The sequence below is a fragment of the Lissotriton helveticus genome, chromosome 5_1 (genome assembly GCF_964261635.1).
Source record: "Lissotriton helveticus chromosome 5_1, aLisHel1.1, whole genome shotgun sequence".
In the NCBI taxonomy this organism is placed as follows: Eukaryota; Metazoa; Chordata; class Amphibia; order Caudata; family Salamandridae; genus Lissotriton; species Lissotriton helveticus.
This window is the reverse complement of record NC_136065.1, coordinates 1,395,723,616-1,395,739,559: the sequence shown is the minus strand read 5'-3', so window position 1 is coordinate 1,395,739,559 and position 15,944 is coordinate 1,395,723,616. Positions and strand designations below refer to the sequence as shown.

The window sequence follows — 15,944 nt, the reverse complement described above, 5'->3', positions numbered from 1 at the left end:
CTCGAAAGCTAGATGGGAGCGGTCCCATAAGCTCCTCGAGATCTGGCAGTGGACTCCGCGCCGCTCACAGTCCCGGTCGAGGAGGCAGTCGAGGGACCAGTTGCGGAGCTGGAGCCCACACCATTCGTCGGGCTCCAAGTCCTCGCACTCAGGAAAGTCTAGGCACTCTAAAAAGCAGTCGAAGAGGTGACATAGCTCTTCGGACTCCACTTGCCGGTAGCGCAACGCGGCTGAGTTTTCGGGTGACACCATCCGCGCGGCTCCGCTGGAGCCACAGGCATCGATTCCGGCCCCATACCCTCCGGTCCCTGGGCTGCATGCCACGCCGGAGGAGATACGTGATTTCCTCGTGGCCATGAGAATTCACTTCCCTCCGTTGAAGCCTATCGACGTGCTTTCGGCCCCCGCAGACCCGACTTGGGGCACTGGCGAGCCGGCGGCTTTGGCCCATGCGCCGTCGGGTGCTTCGGCCCCAGTGCTGTCGTCGACTTCGGTCCCGACGCCACAAGTCCCCAAGGGATCCAGGCCTGGATCCTTGTCGACACCAGTTGACCTCACGAATCCTCCGCAGGCGCCGTCCCCAATGGTGTTGCTCCCAGCACCGTCTTCAGACGACGCCGTCCCCAATTTCAGCCCCGGCCTGGGTCCGGCGTCGAATCGGCGCCGTCTCTGGCGTCGGTGGGAGAGCAATTCATCTATGACCCGGCTCCGTCATTTCTGCCTGTTTATCAGAACAAGGATGAAGGGGAGAACTGGGAGGGGTCTGAGGACCCTCTGGCACAACAGTGCCAGTTAAGTCAGGACTGGGCAGATGAGCTGGGGAAGGCCAGTGGTCTGGATACATCGCCTGACACTGAATTCATCTCTCCTCCCTCCGTGGCTACGGAGGAGGGTGCTACCTATGGTGTGGTGTCGCGCAGGGCAGCCAAGGCCTTGGCTCTTGAGCTCCCTGCTGGGCCGTGAGTACTAATCTCCTCACCGAGGTGTTTCAGCCACCAGTAAGCTCTTCGGAGCCTATGCTGCCGTTCAATGAAGCCCTCACGGACGTTCTGATGGGCACTCGGTCCAAGCCCTCCACAGTGCCCCCTTTGGATTGGAACGTGGCCCGACGCCACCGCCCGGCTCCTGGCGACCCCTTGTCATATAGATACTGCTTACCTATATACCGTGTTAAGTTAGCATGAGCTTATTAAAGTGTTTAAACGCCATTTTTCCTTTAGCTGCTTTTGCACACGACACATAATTGTTATTTTAGCTTTCAACCTAGAAGAGCGGTGTGATTTAGATGAGAATAATATTTTATTGCTCTGATATCAGCTTTGTTTGGTAAAACATGTCTGCACAGTGAGTGCTGAAGTTTCCCAGGATAACTCGACACAGTGTTGTTGTAAGGTCTGATCTTCACACCTTTCTAGACATAACATGAATGCAGCTGCTGCCAAGATCTGGCTTTACGCGCGTTTTATATTGCTTTGCTGAGGGCACACGTTAGACACTTGATGGTGCTTCGCTTACAGAGAGCTGGTGGAAGATGATGTGATCCTCTGCCACTGAGATTTTGAGGTATGGGCCCGCCCTGCTAAAACCCAATGAGACCTTCATAGATAATAATAATAATATTCTATGCTAGTTAGGGAAGGTGAGATTCAGGTGTTGCTAAAGCCTATTCTTTTAAGCCATTAGCATGCTATCACCTTTCGCATTTTATGGACTGTTAACCATGCAGATAACTTTGCTTGTGATAATATGTTTGCTAGTATTATCTAAGATACTGCGCTTGAGAACCCTGCATTAGTAAATAAATATTTCAAACGTGCACGTGTCCTCTTTTACTCCACGTTCTGGTTTGTAATGATTGCATAACGAAAGAGTGTTCATGTTCTGGTCTGTCTAAACATTGGGAAGTCATACTGACCAATGAGACACTGTAGCTAGCTCTGTAAGGGGATTTTGGGTACTGAGGTGATTTTTGGGGCACCCTGATTCACCGAGGTTCCGAATCTCTATGAACAGTTCTGTAGGAGAACAGAATTCCCGCTACACCCTGTTTTCTGTCCTTTCACCCTACCCCTGAGAGCTTGGTGACCCAGACCGGGGCTGAAATTGGGGACGGCCTCGTCTGAAGACGGCGCTGGGAGCAACACCATTGGGGACGGCGCCAGCGGAGGATTCGTGAGGTCAACTGGTGTCGACAAGGATCCAGGCCTGATCCGAATGGAAGGTACCACAGGCAAAAATCCCTACAAAGACACGCAAATCTTTTATGACAGTCCGTGAATCAGCGCTGCGATGGGGCCATACCCACACAAAGCGTGTGCATGAATCAACTGCTACTAAGATGTACTTATAAGCAGTATCAGAAGAAAAAGGACCGCAGTGATCTAAATAAACACACCCTAGCGGTTTATTAGATATGTACAACTGCGTCTGGGGCGGACGCGCAGCAGTTGAAGGTTTAATCTCCTGGCAGATGTCACATTGAAGGACATAGTCGGGCGTCTGTTTGTACAGTCCCCGCCACCAGAACCGTAGTTGTAATTGAGTTACAGTGGCTGAAACGCCCGCATGCGCAGACGCTATACCTTCATGCGCCGCTGTAATCAAGTTTGCCCTGCGATCAGAGTTGGGAATCAAACGTTCTCCAACATCAGGTATTTTCACAAAAGGAACCATATCGGGACTTAAGTGGTATGTGTACTTCGAAGGGAATCCCGCAGGATGTTCACCTCCCTTCTCAGTGGCAGCTACCGATTGTCACATATAAGGAAGACAGTGCTATGTATCTTATCAGCGTGGTGCGTGTGTACGCCCCCTATTTTACCTCATTACAGGTTTGATTAATGTTTAACTCTTTGACTCTGACGTTCTAAATGTATGGCAACCATTGATGGGCCACTTATGGATACACATTATTCCTCCGGTGATATCGTGCTCTCACTGTCCCATGAGAAGCCTACTGGGCCACTTCTTTTCATTGAACAAGTGCCTCCGGATTTGGGTGGTTCGTTGGTAAATATTGGCAATTAATTACGCCTATGTATGAATAGGTGTGTTTTCTTTTAGCTTAATTGTGTTTCATTGATTCTAGGTGCCCCCCCTTTTTTTAACCCACATCACCTACACCAGTCCTGAGGAAGACCCCGTAGTAAGGTGGCAACTTAACCTACATTTATAAGGGGTCAAAAAGCAACTTTCTACATCTTCACCTACTCATGAACAACAGACTATGATTGTTGTGTTTCAATATATGGCATAGGTTTTTATTGTTTCTTCATGTGGCTTAGTAACAAATGCATATGTGATGTCAAAGGATGTATTCTGTGACCTCACTGGGTCTTTAAATTCTTTTCACTAAACCCTAAATCCTCACAAAACCACATTACCCACCCCACTCCTTTTACCTCTGGGCACATTATATGTACTGCATAACGATTTCTGTCATACACTACAACGGTGAGGATGTGATTAAACAACATCCCTCGTACAAATTGTTGTTTTATTGTTACTTTCAAATTCAGCAAAAAGGATTGTTTCTCACTTAAACAGTACGCACTGGGACCCCTTCCCTGTAACATTGATTACCCAGGTCCCAGTACTTTTTTGGGTTTGCCCGTTTATGTAATGCAGAATCAACCTCAGCGTGGTCGTGGACGTAGGAACAGCCGTGGTGGTGCAGGGGGACAGAGGCCTGGCCATTCCACAACCACTCCCGCAGCATCTGCCTCAAAGCGTTCCTAGTTCAAGCTTTCAGGCCCATTCGACGCCAGTGGTGGGCAGGGTCCGCAATCACCTCCTCAATTGGCGTACCATCACTTCATACATGTGGGTGTTGCAAATCGTCCGAAGGGGCTACTCCCTCCCCTTTGAGGCGACCCCTCCAGCCATGCCACTGCAGTACCACCGCATGTCGGGGGATCACTTGCAACTTCTGCAGGAGGAAGTTATGGCCCTCTTGGCCTTGGGGCCATTGAGCGTGTTCCAGGGCCAGAAGTAGGACGTGGTTGCTACTCTCATTACTTTCTGGTACCATTTTTGAAAGAGCGTTTTTTTCAGGTCTCAGAGGGTGCCACCTCATCAAACCGATGGCCTCTCAGCTGCAGGGTTCCCCAGGGATCTTCCCTGAGCCCCATGCTTTTTAACACCTATATGGAGCCATTGGCTGGGATAGTGTTTCCTTTCGGTATTGAAATTATCACCTATGCAGATGACACCCAACTGGTGGTGGCATTAAACCACCCTGAGGGGTCATCTAGCACCTTGGGCACCTGCCTAGAAAGGTAGCCGAATGGATGGCACTAACCCACCTTAAGCTAAATGGGGACAAGACAGAACTGATGTTCCTGGGTAAGTCTCCTTCACCCAGCTTGGCTCTAGTGTGGCCTACCTGCCTCGGCACCATGCCTGCCCCTAAAGATCAGATAAAGAGCCTGGGCGTGTGGCTGGTTAGTGCTCTTTGTTTTAACTACCAGGCCACCAAACTCTCCGCTACCTGCTTCGGCCTGATGCGATTGCTGAGGAAAATGTTGCCTTTGCTCCCCTTTCAGGCCCGAAGGATTATGGTTCAGGCCCTTATGCTGTCCCGCCTAGATTACAGGAATGCACTGTATTTGGGCGCGCCATTGGCCACCATTAAAAAACTGCAGGTGACTCAGAACTGTGCGGCCCGCTTACTCCTGGAGCTTCCTCGGAGGCATTCAGCATCATCTGCTCTGAAGAAGCTCCACTGGCTGCCAATCCAGTCCAGAATCCGATTCAAGGCTATGTGCTTAGCTCACAGGTAGTTATGATGGGTAAAGTTGCCCACCTAATCGCGCACTTTTCACCTGGTGCTCCGCACCTTATTTGCTATTATCCTTATTTCATCTGCTAGAAACAACTCTTTTGTCTGTTTTTACTAGTTTCTTTTATTCACATCATTTTTTACGTATTATTTGCATATTATTCGCAATATTCCTTCAGTATTCATTTATAACCTTTATATTTCAAAGAAAAACACATATACTCTGTGTGATTTCATTATGTTACATATCATACATAATCATTATAATCATCAGTTTCTTTTTGAGCCCGATGCATTTCGGCACCTGTCTGGTGCCTTCATCAGGGGCCAATCTGTGAAAGAAAAAAATATATGCATAGTGTGAGTGTTTGTGTTGGTTGGTTGAACATGGGGGCTAAAGTAAATGTGTTAAATGCGTACCTGTTTAGAACAATCTTTTTCAGTTGATAAGACCTTGCACGTTGTTACAATAACCACTGGTTTCCTGTCAGACAGAAAATGACAAGACCCAGTCCTTAGCTGTTGTCCATTAAATTAAATGTTAAGGTTTACTATCACTTAAATATGTAACATACCTCTGTCCTATAGCCAAGAGTCAATCTCTGCAACAACAAAAAATAAACGATCTTAATTATCGGTTATCTCTCCACCGTTAGAACTACAAAGCCTCAATGTGCTCCGCACCATACCTTATCTTCATTTGTTCAAAGCCGTCTAAAGAAACCAAAGAGATTTCCGTGTTATTTCTACAATCTCCCAGACTGTATCGACTACGTTTCAAGATCTCAATCCCTGTTTATTATACCTGTGTTGGCATTAATCCGTCTCATGGCAAAGAAACCGCTACCCTGTGCACGCTTCCGTTAATCCTCTAACATCGTCGTCTTTGTTTATACGTACTACGCGTACTCCGCTTCCACTGCCGGTCAATCAAAATAAACAACGGACTTACTGTGAACGATCTAACAGTATACTAGTCTAAGTCAGCGCCATCTTAATGTGGTAAATGCTTTACTTCTCTCAATGATATCTGTACCGCTAACTGTCCATAGTATTGTGCCTATAATGAAAACAACCATCAACCATATTTGCTCCTAACGTATGAAGCGGGCGTTTTATCTGCCAATACCATCACAACGTTAAGAATATACCTTCTGTCCCGATGAACCTCCTTATGTTAACCTTTGTTGTCCTTCTCTGTGCCGGGCGCTATCTGTGCACTCTTTATGCAATTAATACCACTCGATGCTATCCTCCATGTGATAACGACTTCAAATTAAAAAATAATCCTATAATCAATAATTTAAATGTACCACTCAGATTTTGCTGTAATATGCAGTCTGTAGATGGTTGTGTGTTGCGGTAGATGTGGTGTTGTGTTGACCCATTGGTTGCATACTGTACATTTATTAACAACAACTATATACAAATATTGCTAAAAAATCATAATGCCTAGTATCTGTTGTTACCCTTTTATTTGTATGTTAACTTCCTGTTCTGCGTTTAAAGTATGTCCTGTTTACTTCTCTAATGATTAATCATAGATAACATGATAAATCATATTTATCATTCAACCCTATCGGAAGCATCGTGTTCAGATGTTTAATCCAGAATAACTCTCGTTGCAACAATTTCTGATGGTTGTCAATGCCTGGTTTAATTGGTACGTGTTCTATTATTAAAAACCTAAGTTGAGAAATGCTATGCTTGGCCTCTCTCCAATGATAAACCAGTGGTGAAGTTAAATTCTCATTGCGGATCCGACTTTTGTGTTCTGTAATTCTTGTCTTCACTTTACGTTCCGTCTTACCAATGTACATTCTGCCACATGGGCATTTGATGCCGTATACAACATTCTGTGTGTTGCAATCACTGGTGTGCCTTAATTCAATCTGTTTACCAGTTGTTGGATGAGTGCACGTGTTTCCTGTTATCACGTTATTGCAGTTGGTGCAGTTAAGACATCTGACTGTTCCTTTGTATGTCGTTATTGTTGTTGATGACTTTCTGTATTTCAATCTTTCCCTTAAATTTGAACCTCTTGTGTATGCATGTAATGGTGGTTCTTTGAATAATTCATTGAAATCAGTTTCCGTTGATAATAATTGCCATCTCTTGTTGATTATTCTTATGATTTTTTGCGATTGAGATGTGTATTTAGTTACAAACACCATTCTGTCTTGTGGAGATTTGCTCCTAGGTTTAAGTAACTCCACTCTGTCCATTTGCATACCCTTGGCCAAATGTTCCTGTAATACCTCCATAGGATATCCTCTTTCCTTATATTTCTGTGCCTGCTTCTGGAGTGTGTTGTGGCAAATTTGTGAGTCAGAACAGATACGTTTAATCCGTATGAATTGGGAAATGGGAAGATTCCTGATTAGGCTTCTAGGATGGAAACTTGTGTAGATAAGCGCATTATTCCGATCTGTTGGCTTAATGTATAATTCTGTGTTGAATCCGCTCTCTGATTTAGTGATCCTGACATCCAGAAAATCTATCACCCTTTTGTCTATTTTGTACGTGAATTGAATTCTTAGATCTACTAGATTCAAGGTTCTGATTAACTGTTCCAATGTTATTTGTGTGTCATCCCAAATCAAAAAAATGTCGTCTATAAAGCGACAATACATTTTCACATGTGGCCAATCTTTTGAAGTCATCAGGTGTTGTGCCTCGAATTGGGCCATGAATGTATTTGCGTAAGCAGGGGCCCCTGCAAAACCCATCGACGTTCCTGTCAGTTGTGCATAAAATCGATCCTTCCATGCAAAATAACTGTTATAAAGACAAAATTTAAGTAACTGTAACAAAAAAATGTTGTTAGCCGATAAGTCTCCCATTTTCAATAAAGCCCATTCAGTTGCTTCAGGCCCGCCTCGTGAGGTATAGAGGTGTAAAGTTCACAGGGCCATGTGGAAATCAGGACCCGCAATGATTCGCTCTCTTGTTACCCCTTATCAACCTTCTAGAAGTCTGCGTTCTAGTATGGCCTTCCTTGCTTCCACAAGAAAAATACGCCGAGCCAGATGGGGTGGACGCTCATTTCCTTGGAATGCCTCCATTTTCTGGAACTCCTTGCAACCCACTCTACACAGCGAACCTATTCTACAGATCTTCCGCAGACTCCTGAAAACCTTTCTCTTTCACTAAATACTCATTGTCTGGCTCTATTCTCCTCCCACCTGGTCCGAGTGCTACGAGGCCTCAGGGTAGAAGTGCGCTATATAAACCCAATTTTCATTTCATTTCAAGAAGGGCAAAGGAGGCCTTCGCCCTATCTTGGACCTCCGGAGCGTCAACTGCTTCCTCCGGAAGAAGTTCAAGATGCTGACTTTAGCACAGGTCCTGGCTGCCTTAGACCCTGGAGACTGAATGGTAGCGTTGGACTTGCAGGACGCATATTTCCATATCCCCCTCCTGCCGGCCCACCAGCGCTAATTGCAGTTCACGGTAGGCCACGAGCACTTTTAGTTTACTGTGCTCCCCTTCAGCCTCACCAGTGCCCCTCGGGTGTTCACAAAAGTGAAGCGGTGGTCGCAGTTCATCTGCGCAGATCAGGGGTTCCAGTCTTCCCCTATCTCCACGACTGGTTGTTGAAGGCGGGCTCGCCCCAGTCAGTCGTCTCCCATCTCCAGACTAGGAACGACCTCCTGCATTTGCTGGGGTTCTCCATCAACGTGCCGAAGTCGCACCTGATTCCCCCTCAGAAGCTCCTCATCATCGGAGCGGTTCTGGACTCGGCGCAGTTTCAGGTTTATCCTCCCGAGCAGCGGGTTCGGGATATTCAGGCTCTGATTCCGATCTTTCAGCCTTTATCCCGAGTTTCGGTCAGGTTGACGCTGCAGTTCCTGGGGCTGATGGCCTCCTGCAGTTCCAATGGGCACAGCATCAGGGCAATCTGTCAGATCACGTCCAGATCTCGGAGGGCGTTAGGCGACAGTTGCGGTGGTGGCTCACGAATCGCGATTGGGTCAATGGCAGATCCCTCTCCCTTCCCCAACCGGACCTCACAGTGGTGACGGATGCATCCCTCCTGGGATGGGAAGGCCACATGGGAGAGGCGAAGATCGGAGGCCTCTGGTCTCCGGCGGAGTCCCGGCTCCATATCAATCTTCTGGAGCAGCGGGCGATCGGACTTGCACTAAAAACCTTCCTTCCCTCTGTTCGGGGAAGTGTGGTGCAGGTGTTCACGGACAACAACACCGCCATGTGGTACTGCAACAAACAGGGCGGGTGTGGTCATGGACCCTTTGTCAGAAGGCTCTGCGCCTCTGGACATGGGTGGAACATCAAACCATTACCTTGGTAGTTCAACACCTGGCAGGTTCTCTGAATGCCAGGGCAGACAAACTAATCCACCGGTGCTTGATGGATCACGAATGGCATCTGAACTGGACATGGCGCAAGGTCTCTTTCTGCAGTGAGGAACGCCTTGGTTAGATATATTCGCCACATAAGAGAACACGCAATGTCATTAGTTCTGCGCTTTGGAATTTCCAAGGCGGCATTCGCTCGGCGCGAGAGGAGCTGCGGTCTGTTCTACGTCTTTCCGCCTATACCACTTCTACTCAGAGTGCGGAAGAAGATCAGGCGCGACTGGGCCCAAGTCATTCTTGGGGCTCCGGACTGGGCTCGAAGAGTTTGGTATCCCGAGCTACTCAGTATGAGCATCGATCCCCTAGTCCGTCTGCCACTTCGTGAGGATCTTCTGTTGCAACAGCAGGGGACGGTCCTCCCCCCAAACCTGTCCAGCCTCCACCTCCATGCTTGGAGATTGAGCGGCAACAGTTGACACCTTTCGATCTTCCTCCCGAAGTCTGTGATGTCTTTCTGGCAGCCAGGCGTCCCTCTACCAAAACGGTATACGCCTGCCAATGGAACAAGTTTGTGGCATGGTGCACAGCGAAGGCTGTGGATCCCCTTTCTGCCCCTCTTTCTGAGGTTCTTCTGTTCTTTCTCTCCTTGGCCCAGCACGGCTCTGCTCTGGGCACTGTCAAAGGTTATCTTTCGGCAATCTCTTCCTTTCTACGGCTTCCAGATCAGCCTTCTGTTTTTAAGTCACCAGTTGTTAACCGGTTTCTTTAAGGCATTACGCATACCACCAGTACCCTTCATAATGCCTCAGTGGGACTTGAATCTTGTCTTGACTTTTCTGATGAGCGCTCCCTTTGAGCCCCTTCATAACTGTCCCTTACGTCTTCTTACTCTCAAGATGACCTTCCTGGTAGCTATCACCACTGCCAGGAGAGTGAGTGAGCTCCAGGCTCTTTCTTCCAAACCTCCTTTCCTTTCTGTTCATTCGGACAAGTTGGTTTTAAGGACCCGTCCTTCTTTCTTGCCAAAGGTTGTCACAACCTTCCACATCGGGCCGACCTTCACTTTTCCCACCTTCTTTCCGCCTCCACATCCTTCAAGGGAAGAGGAGAGGCTCCTCCGTCTGGACCAAAACATGCGCTTGCATTCTATCTGCAGGGTACACAGCAGTTCCGGGTGGATGATCAACTCTCTGTTGGCTACGTGGGCGCCAAAAAAGGTTTGGCGGTGCAAAAAAGGGCCATCTCCCGGTGGGTCGCTCTGTGCATCAAAGCATGTTACTCCTTGGCCAAAAAGGAGCCTCCTGTGGGGCTGCGTGCCCATTCGACCAGGGCAACAGCAGCCACTACTGCCTTGGGACGCGGTGTCCCCCTGCAGGACATTTGACAGGCAGCTAAGTGGGCCTCGCTGCCATCGTTTACTAAGCACTACTGCCTTGACAGTCAGGTCCGGAGGGACGGCTTCTTTGGCCATTCTGTGCTCCGTGACTTTCTGGTGTAATCCTGTTTGCAGACCCACCACCGGGGTTGGTATTGCTGGGGTATCTATTCTAAGGTAAGGAATCTATCACTAACGTGTCTCTTTCAGATGCACAAGTTACTACTTGTGTAACGATATATCTGTAAGAGACATTAGTTAGTGATAGATTCCTTACCGCCCCGCCCATCCTCCCCATTATTCGAACTGGTTACTAGGGTTAACGTCCTCCCCCTTTTAGGGCCCTAGTTTTATGCACCAATTGTCAGTCTCTTGAATGGCTCTGCGTTTCGACGCAGAATAGTTGTATACAGAACTGACGTCAGCATGCATGGGTGGCGCCTAAGTACTCTCCGTGACATAATCTCGGCGCCTATGACACCAGTGACGGACACGGAACTGTAGGACGCCACCTACTGGCGTGCAGCGGTACTGCTAAATAGAAAACTTTTCGGATCCAGCCTGATGCCTGTAGATATTCTAAGGTAAGGAATCTATCACTAACTAATATCTCTTACAGATATATCGTTACACAAGTAGGCCCACTCCCAAATATCATTGTGGAGCATGCCCCCACTATTGGTAACATGCGGAGTAACCCTCAAATAATTGGTGATTCTGCCTCGGTGCTTATATTATTTAACTAACCTACCGCTATATATTCCTCCTTCCTTTTTCCGCCCGATGGAAAAACGGGTTAAGGTTTTATATGGAGCAACTCCAGGCACCAAGTGGAGATAAACAAGCTTTATTTACCTACAGACCAAGGAGGCCTTGCAGCCCCAAACCTAGAACAATATTACTTGGCTGCACAATTACAATGGGTAGCTAGATGGTTAGCCGACTATCAGAGAGGAGACACTGCGATCACACAGCCACCCCTATCCTATCAGAACTGTTAAAATGATTTCACCCCTCCGCGAAAGTGAAACCGCTGGACTCGCTGCTGCACAACTTAGCAGACATATGCTAAAGCATAACTCTATATATTATCCGCAAAGTTACCCCATATGCACCTGTCTTACCACTGGAAGGAGCAACCGGAAGCTGCATTGCGACTACAGCTGCCCAGCTACGGAGCTGTCGGGAAGCAGGGATACAGTATATGGGGGGGCCTGTATCGCGAAGGCACACTGATCCCATATAGGACATTAGTAGAGGAAGACAACTTACCTCCAGATCCATTCTTGCTCCACCACTCGCTGCTAGCGGCCCTCTTTACTAAATGGGATGACTTAAGCCAGCAACCCATCTCGCCATACAATACATGCATGTTACGGGACAGAGAGGGCACCTAACAAGATGGTTTTCTGCCTCTCTAAGATACCACAGAGCAATTAACCTAACACCGCTTAGTCATCACTGGGGTAAGGACATGCGTCGCCAATTTACAAACTCTGAATGGTCCCCAGTCCTAGCAAGTCTGGTACAAATCCCCAGGAACATACGCCTACGTCAAATTCCATTTTATATCACTCACAGAGTGTACCTCACACCCGCAAAGATTAACTGGTATTTTAATCGCAGAGATGCTACATGTCCCAGGTGCTCACTTAATGACGTGGATCTGCTGCACATGTTAGGGGGATGACCGCCTTGTTTACATACTGAAAAGGGGTTGCGGACACCCATAGTCAATGCACGAACCATACACTCTCATTTGATTGGTACATTTTGTATCTTGCACTTATACTGCAGAAATTCGAACCAACACTGTAACTTCTAAATTCTAAGACTTGGGATGACAGTGGCGAAGAGATTGATAACCCAGAGATGGAAGCCCCCGACCCCCCTTAAATACTAGCATGGAGACGCTCACTGCTCACATGGGCCAAAGCGGAAAGTATCCGCAAGACCCCTCTCGCCACCAGCTGGGACGTGATACTGACTGAGCTATCACACATTAACAACACTACCACGACGCCCACACTCTCATCCAACGCAACAGCCTAAAAACATGCACCCAATAAGGTGGAAAGACATAGAGAAAGACACAGAGTCATAACAGTAGACAACATGTAAAACCACAACTCGCTCAACACCATACCGCAAATCAATGCCAAAGCACCTGCCAAATATACCAATACACTGGCAGCAACACTTGGGGAACCAGGAGCAGGCTCTCTTGTTATGATACTTCACCTGTTATGTTTTATTTCCTACTGTTAAGTTATAAACCGCCTCCACAGTTTGTAAAATATTAGGTACTATACGACAACAACAATACATATTAGCCCAGCACACTTTGAAAACAATTTGTTACAAATGGATAAATCAAAAAACAGTTTTTTTCAATTTCACGAAAAAGTCGATGTTTTCAGTTTTCAGTAATTCTTTATTGTTCAATCTTTTAAAAGCTTTTGGACAGCATCACTTTTGGAACCGCCAACGCGTTTCGTCCCATCCAGGGACTTCTTCAGGGCTTGAACAAATCGTATGATCTACACTAGTTGTCAATTTCTTATGAGTTCTGGTTGATAGTATCTTGTAAATCCTTGACGGTAATAATCGATCGTCTCGGCTCCAACCAGGAATCACCACGTGGTGATTCCTGGTTGGAGCCGAGACGATCGAAGGACCCTTTCCGGACCCGAACTACTACATCCGGGTCGTTACCTTTTTCAAATCGACCATTCTATGAATAAATATGATGTCCTAACCACATGAATAAAGGACGAAAAGTGAAACTTAACAATCAGCAACCGTGAATATATAAAGGGTCACTGACTAGAAAATTCTCTTCTTTAATAGATTATTACCATCAAGGATTTACAAGATACTATCAACCAGAACTCATAAGAAATTGACAACTAGTGTAGATCATACGATTTGTTCAAGCCCTGAAGAAGTCCCTGGATGGGACGAAACGCGTTGGCGGTTCATAAAGTGATGCTGTCCAAAAGCTTTTAAAAGATTGAACAAGAAAGAATTACTGAAAACTGAAAACATCGACTTTTTCGTGAAATTGAAAAAAACTGTTTTTTTATTTCTCCATTTGTAACAAATTGTTTTCAAAGTGTGCTGGGCTAATATGTATTGTTGAATTGTTGAGGGTCTGGTTCTTTGAATCTGCCCTTAATTTGAGGGAGTATAGGGAATTGTACTCTCAGCCCTCTTGCACCTTTTTTATTTATCAATACTGATAGGGAATTTTTTAGACTGGTGCTGACATTCTATGCTTCGATTCCCTCTTTTGCTTGACTATACGACAACAACACTGACACGTAAAGCATACCTAGGCATCACTGAACCCTTGGGGTTACTAATGACCAATGCTGTTGTTCAGCACTTACAGGCGTTCATGTATTGTATGTGTTACAGCTAAAAACTCGAAGATTATTTATCTGTAACCCCGGAACATATATGAATATTGATGATGCACCCGTCAAATGTCCTTTGTAATATGCGACTAATAAAATGCAAAAATCTGCATAACTGTATTACTCATGAAAAATCGAAAACCTATTTATCCATTATCTCTTACGTTGGGGTGAAGACCTCAACACATATAAACTAAATATAATTAAAACAGCGCAGTGTTTAAAAATTTAAGTGTTTCTTGGTCGACTGTTATTCATATGGGAAACCCTTACATTGGGACACATCATGGTTTATATACAAATGCTTACATTTTTGGCATGATGTAACTTTTTATTTGGAATTACAATCTTTAATCCAGGTGACAGCTCAAGACCTTTCCAGTGAAAAAGAACGTTTAGATATTTTGGTTGAAGAACTGAGAGAAAGTCAACAGAATCTAAAGAATATTATCAGAGTCAAAGAGGTCTGCATTTTTTTAAACTTTCACAAATGATATACTTTCAATATGTGGGCATAAAGTCATAGAAGAGCATACCTACATCAGTGTTTTGTTATCCTATCTACTATTGTCATTTGCACCATTATGAACATTCTAATTAATTTTACATTTGGGTTATTCTATTGCTTTTGAAAAAATATTTCTCCTAGATTCTGACTCCTTTGGATTCTGATTTTGAATATATGATCTTGCCATTAAATTATATGAACCATTGTTATTGGTTAAAATACTATGTACTGTGCACAAGGAGCAGCCTCAATCTCTGTACCCTGTAAGGCCACCTTTAGTGGAGTCTGGGAAAATTGTATACACTATCCTCTCTTGAAGTAACTAACCATGAATAGGTGGACAAGCACTCTACCAACTATATCTGGAGTAGAGCTATGATTTAGTTGGTCACTAGGTTATAAACCTACATCCCATTGCTCACTTAAGGAAATGGTTGCAGGTGAGGTTCAGTAATTTTAAGTTGTGTATTCTACCAATTAATTAAAGAGTAGCAACTGTCCTTTAACAAACGTTATTAAGTAAATATACTTTCTTTTGACTTTGCCCTGAGAGGAGGAGCAGTTGACCTGACTCGCCGCCTGTTTTGCCCACTGCTCGCCGGACCCGCTTTGCGGGTCCCGCTTCGCGGTCCCAGGCCAGGAACAGACTCTGCATTCGGTGTAGCGCTTGAGGCGCTGTGGTCGGGGAGAGGTGAGGGCTAATCTGCAGCAGGGCTGCAAGCGCTGTCGCAGGGACTCCGTTTCCCTGGAGCCCCTGCACGACCAATCCACACCACCTGGTCCGCTCTCCCTGCCTGCCCCGCCCCCTGACCACGAAGAATAAGATCAGCTGTGTTTGGCACCATCGTGGGATACTTTCTTTTGGCTTTGCCCTGAGAGGAGGAGCAGTTGACCTGACTCACCGCCTGTTTTGCCCACTGCTCGCCGGACCCGCTTCGCGGTCCCAGGCCAGGAACAGACTCTGCATTCGGTGTAGCGCTTGAGGCGCTGTGGTCGGGGAGAGGTGAGGGCTAATCTGCAGCAGGGCTGCGAGCGCTGTCGCAGGGACTCCGTTTCCCAGGAGCCCCTGCACGACCAATCCACACCACCTGGTCCGCTCTCCCTGCCTGCCCCGCCCCCTGACCATGAAGAATAAGATCACCTGTGTTTGGCACCATCGTGGGATACTTTCTATTGACTTTGCCCTGAGAGGAGGAGCAGTTGACCTGACTCACCGCCTGTTTTGCCCACTGCTCACCGGACCCGCTTCGCGGTCCCAGGCCAGGAACAGACTCTGCATTCGGTGTAGCGCTTGAGGCGCTGTGGTCGGGGAGAGGTGAGGGCTAATCTGCAGCAGGGCTGCGAGCGCTGTCGCAGGAACTCCGTGTCCCAGGAGCCCCTGCACGACCAATCCACACCACCTGGTCCGCTCTCCCTGCCTGCCCCGCCCCCTGACCACGAAGAATAAGATCAGCTGTGTTTGGCACCATCGTGGGATACTTTCTTTTGGCTTTGCCCTGAGAGGAGGAGCAGTTGACCTGACTCACCGCCTGTTTTGCCCACT

At 46.8% G+C, this 15,944-nt stretch overlaps 1 protein-coding gene across 12 annotated transcripts in view; it reads left to right on the top strand.

Annotated features, from left to right (window-relative positions):
* SYCP1 (synaptonemal complex protein 1) overlaps positions 1-15,944 on the top strand; it is a 6,803,167-nt gene that overhangs the window by 2,970,219 nt on the left and 3,817,004 nt on the right. For 11 of the 12 annotated variants that reach the window (XM_078644366.1, XM_078644361.1, XM_078644367.1 and 8 more), the window contains one exon: positions 14,253-14,357. The exons of the other annotated variant lie outside the window; for it this stretch is intronic. In XM_078644366.1, the coding sequence (XP_078500492.1) occupies positions 14,253-14,357 (105 nt within the window). The remainder of the gene's footprint in view (positions 1-14,252; positions 14,358-15,944) is intronic. 12 annotated transcript variants of the gene reach the window in all.